The following is a 5,295-nucleotide window of genomic DNA, read 5'->3' as shown; positions in this document are numbered from 1 at the left end:
TTATTTTTCTTTTAAATTGTAATAAACAATAAGAATGTCTTTTGGCGTTTTTCAGTTGTTATCTTTTATAAATGTACCTCTTTATACATAATTTTAATTCATTAATTTTATGTAATGCAATATCCGATTAAAAAGCCGCCGGGTCAAAACGTATTGCTCAATATTACTCCTAATTATAGAAATACTCATTGTCATATTGTATATAATAACTCAGGTTAATAACAAGCATTCATATTCAATTCTCACTCGTTATTCATCTGGAGCATATAATAATCAAGGTTTGTATTTTTGTTGATTATTTTCCTTAATTATTTGTGTCCTTCTTTCTAATTTATGTAAATTGACAAAGCCTCTTTGAGCATCATATACAGAATCCCCAGAATGCTTCATTGATAGCAATAGGATGGAATTGTTACCCTGTTGGGAGAGGTGTAAACACAAGGTAATATTATATTGGTTATAGCCCGGGCAACTAATTAAGAATATGAAGATTAACTTATTGTCCATCTTGACCCCAAAAAAATTATCACAATAATAATGATGATTTTGGTTTTGATGACGTTAGCTTTACAATTTGTTCTTTAGTAATGATGACTCTTTGGTTGTTCATACAGTCACTCTCATATTGTTATTGTGATGGGTAGGAAAAGACATTGATTAAGAACGGTGTATGAAGATTAAAACATGTCTTGTTTAAACAAGAACTATCTTTAAAAAAGATATCCGACGTATTTAAATTTGAGTATATGTTTTAAACTATCATTTCGATCACCTTCAGAAGCACAATCAATGTTTGTGTTCAGTATTCTCCGTCCTCGTACATGTATCTTTCTGCTTACATTCACCAAAACCGCGCGGAAAATCTCACATGCCGCATGTGCGTTCTAAAAGTCATGTGCGTTCGAACAACAAAGTTTACATTATTATATAATTGTCCCGAATAAACAGCTGTCATGGATGCAAAGAACTATTGGAGAAACATTAATTTTAATAAAAATATAAATCTTTGTAAGATCTAGTTCAAATATTTATAGATTTGTACTTGCTTTCCATCACGATATAATTACGAGACGTTTTTTAAAACACAACCAAATCACCCACCATGACAGCACTTTGTCCAATCACAGAAAGGATATTCGAGCATGCGTATTCTGTTGCCATAGTTAAGCGTCCTTGAGTTCAAAGGGCACATGCCAAAGCTTTACCGACTACGTCGGAAAAATTAAAAGAGATATGGTATGATTACCGATGAGATAAACTGGTCTGTCATTACATCAATCGCTTCGCACCGTCAGTGTAGCGATATGTGAACACAACAGGGGTCCAGTATAGACTATGAGATAACTATCATTAAGAGTTCTAATGAAATTGATGAGAAATCGAACAATTATAATAATTTAAAACTAAATATAGACCGCTCTCTCACAGACAAAAACCGCATAAATACATGTATCAGAAAGAGGGCATCTGTGTCATTTGGTCTCTTGTAAAGAGTTTTCTAATTGGAAGTTATACCACATCTTCTTTGTTATATACACCGCACGCACTGGGACACATTCTACAGCATACACATAGCACGAAGAACAAACCCTGCAATCAAGTAAGAAAAAAGGAGATTGGTCATTTAGTTGACCTTAATTCAATGTTTTTATCATATTTATCAAATGGGGTAAAATAAAAATTTGAAACTAAAATTGATTTTTATTTTATTTTGCAGTTTAATATGACAAAAGAATTTGAAATGGAAGAGATTGAGTGCCAGCAAAGTCTTTTTCTAACAGATCTGCCTATAGAAATGATTATTCATATATTGCAATTTTTACCATTATCTTCAAAATACAGAGCATCTATGGTTTGTCATAGTATGTATAATATATTTAATGATCCAGAACTTTGGCGTCAGTACGAAGTGTTCATAGAAAGCGATAAAGATAATGAACTCATGATCAGGAAAGGAAAAAAGGAAAAGATGCTTATATCAAAGTTTGGTAAATATTTTAAAATTTTAACAATAAAAATTTATGGCCATCTTAAAGGTATGCCTGAAGATTGGCATCCAGTATTATTAAAGCTCAGTAATCAATGTTCACTTGAAAAGCTGATTTTGAAAGTTGGCACATTTTCGCCGCAATGTGAACCTTTGCGTACAAAAATACCAAGACCACCTAAAGAAGATATGCTTGTACTATTATCTCTTATTAGAAATGCTAAGAGAATAAAGCAGCTGGTTATACAATGTTGGCCATTCCTTCCAGATTATCCTGAGGACCAAGACATTATAAAGGTTATAGCCAGAAACCCAACATTTCATCGATTAGAGCATCTTAGTATCCTCTGGCCTGACTCTAGCCAGATGTTATCAGTTTACCAACCGACTCTTCCAAACAGAAGAATGGTTTTAGAATTAGTAAGCCACCTAAAGAACTTAAAAAGCTTAAGACTTAGATCGACGATGTTGTCTAATGATCTTTTGAAAGAGTTTGCACACTGCGAGCGAGTTGACAAGCTACAGTTAATGAAGATATACGTCACACATGGCAAAAGTAATCCACAACTTCACATTCCATTTATCAATCCGTCGTCATGGAAATGCCTAACCGATATCAATCCGAATTTCTCTGTGAATTGCTGGGTGATACCTCGAGTACAAGCAGCTGTCTTGAGTAATATGTTGACATTTGACTGTCCACTTTCAACAGTTGTCTTTCTTGAATGGTCCAGAGTAAATGATCTAATGCTTGAATCAATTACTTCCAAGTACAGCAAAACCTTGAAAAGGTTTGAACTGTACTGTGGATTGACAAACTATGACACCTCCTTGATAAGGATGGTAGAAGAATGTACATCACTGACACATCTAGTCATCAAATCATGCACATGGTATGGTTTACACTACAGAACAGTCATAGAATTAGCTAAATCACGGGGAAGTGGGTGGAAAACATTTCAAATTGACGAGAAAAATGTTTCGATGGTAGACCAAATCGATCATGCGGAAAATGATGAAATGGTAGCTCATCTAGAAAACAGGTTAGAAGGAATTGCAATAGATCCAGAAAACGATGACAGGAAGATGAAACGAATGGAACTGAAAGAGTCTTTAGCAGCCATACTAGGTTCAGAGTTTGTTGGCAGACGCAAATCATTAATTATCTACAGAAATAAAGACGGAGTGCAAATATGATATGAGACATGTTATTTCTTATGAGAATAAAGTCATTTATATTATTTCTATGTATTGCATTTTATGTATTGTAATAATGAATAAGTACATTTTCAGTTCAGCATTGAGATTAAATTATTTTATTATTAAGAAGCATTTACGTATGTTTTTTTAACATAAGATGTTTTTGACCAGCAGCTTTAATGTATATAGTGTCACACGAATGACAACAAAATTTACGCATTACATATCATCAGGGAATCATGTAAAATCAAATAATAATGTTTCAACATGTATCTGTGACAAGATTTATACTTTGATTGTTGGTTGCTTACTTCCAGTGGCAAGATTGATATATTGATTGTTGGTTGCTTAACGTCCAGTGGCAAGATTGATACATTGATTGTTAGTTGCTTAACGTCCAGTGGCAAGATTGATATATTGATTGTTGGTTGCTTGACGTCCAGTGGCAATATTTCATGAATGTTCAGGATGAGAGTGACAAGATTAAACAATTTCTATTTTCAGTCATATAAAATAAGAAAGTGTACGTGGTACACAAAATGAAAACAACACAAATGTCATACATCTGCTTTATAGATTTACCTACAATTGGCAATAAGACAACAATCCACCATACTGTATGATAAGCTACGATTAAAAATATTTTGCAAATTACAAAAACTTCTCCTAACTAAGGTATGTAAAGTTATATCTCTGCCTTTACAGAGCAAATGGAAAGGGCATGTTGTACTGCGGCGATACTATTTTCTTGATAAAAGCTCCACCCTTTTATGATTAAAATGGGATTGCAAAATATAGATAATTATGCATTCATAACTACTAATTTATTTTATACATCATATTCATAAAAACTAATTACAAAAAACATCCTCCTTCCGTAAGGTTTGTACAAGCAGGGATACAGTTTGTTCTACGTAGAAGTTGTGTAGTACTTAGCGTAACGTCGAGTGGCAAATATTAGGTAGGATATGTATAGTTGAGCCTGTCCGGAATAAAGTTCGGGAAATTTTGACTGCTACTAGCTGGAACAATAGGATAATTGTTTATAGAGACAGACATTTCACATTGCATCAGGCCATATACGGACCTCTTAAAGAGTTGTTGCAAGTTGTTGTTTTATTTGAAATCTTTTAGTGTGACGTCATTTTTTGCTGAACTAGTACATATTGTGTTTAAAAGTCTAGCTGAAACCCGCCTTCGGTGCAGGATTTTCTCGCTTTGTTGAATGACCATTAGTGGCCTTGACATGCGTTCTGCTCTTTAGTTGGGTTGTTGTCTCTGACACATTCCCCGTTTCTCAGTCTTCAATTTAATAGAGCATAGCACACGAAAATCCGAATCGTCTGAAACGTCCCTCTTCTGACTGGACGAGGCTGCCTACTTGTACTTCAGGCACAGCCAATCGGACTCACCATTATTGCAAAGATTTTACTGACGGTCGAAAGAAGACCAAAATTACCATATTTGTATTCCCTGATCACACGTGGGGGGGGGGGCTTAGTCGGGAACTGAAAGGTGTACGTTTGTGCGAGTAAGTTAACCGCGAGAGGGAATTTGGATGGATGGTAAGACAAATATAATACACTTATGTATTGACGAAATTCATTACGTAAGTATTTTTGATAAATTCATCACAGTTCTTAAAAAAGTTCAATCTGTCACAAAACTAAACCCATCCAAAACATTTTAGTCTGGTTGATTTTTCTCTCAGATGTCTGCATAATAATAAACATGCTTACAGTATTGCTATCTTGGTCCTGGCTCGTGATGTCCGGACAAGGGGTTAACTAATCTGTGCAATCAACTTCTCCTACAGTTTTCAACCAAGATCCATGAAACTTAACAGGGATATTATACTTAATATGAAGTTATATGCACATACTATTTTACATTTCATGTTTCAAACATTTTTTTTTATTATTATTTTCCAGAAATAGGGCTCTTTTACAAATACAACCATGTCAATCAAGTTGCATGTACATACAATACTAGACAATACACTCAACATAGTAATTTGGTAATATAATAATAGATATATGAATAAAGAGAAGTATGCCAATGAGACAACTGTCCACCTAAGTTCAATAAAGGTGGATGTAAGCATGCAA

The 5,295-nt window shown here is 34.1% G+C and overlaps 1 protein-coding gene across 3 annotated transcripts; it reads left to right on the top strand.

Moving 5' to 3' along the window:
* Positions 1 to 215: 215 nt before the first annotated feature.
* On the top strand, positions 216 to 3,228 carry LOC134696795 (F-box/LRR-repeat protein 21-like). Of its 3 annotated transcripts, XM_063558742.1 has the most exons (3): positions 288 to 442; positions 1,718 to 1,988; positions 2,256 to 3,228. In XM_063558742.1, exons 1-3 carry the CDS (start codon positions 404 to 406, stop codon positions 3,182 to 3,184), a joined length of 1,239 nt encoding a protein of 412 aa, XP_063414812.1. In that variant the 5' UTR covers positions 288 to 403; the 3' UTR covers positions 3,185 to 3,228. The 3 variants fall into 3 exon arrangements, with proteins under 3 accessions (XP_063414811.1, XP_063414812.1, XP_063414810.1); XM_063558741.1 differs by lacking the exon at positions 288 to 442 and adding an exon at positions 216 to 278 and having other exon boundaries at positions 1,718 to 3,228; XM_063558740.1 differs by having other exon boundaries at positions 1,718 to 3,228.
* The last annotated feature ends 2,067 nt before the right edge of the window (positions 3,229 to 5,295 follow it).

Source organism: Mytilus trossulus, chromosome 14 (assembly GCF_036588685.1).
Source record: "Mytilus trossulus isolate FHL-02 chromosome 14, PNRI_Mtr1.1.1.hap1, whole genome shotgun sequence".
Lineage (NCBI taxonomy): Eukaryota > Metazoa > Mollusca > Bivalvia > Mytilida > Mytilidae > Mytilus > Mytilus trossulus.
Note: the sequence above shows the minus strand (reverse complement) of the source record. Positions and strands in the feature narration are given on the sequence as shown.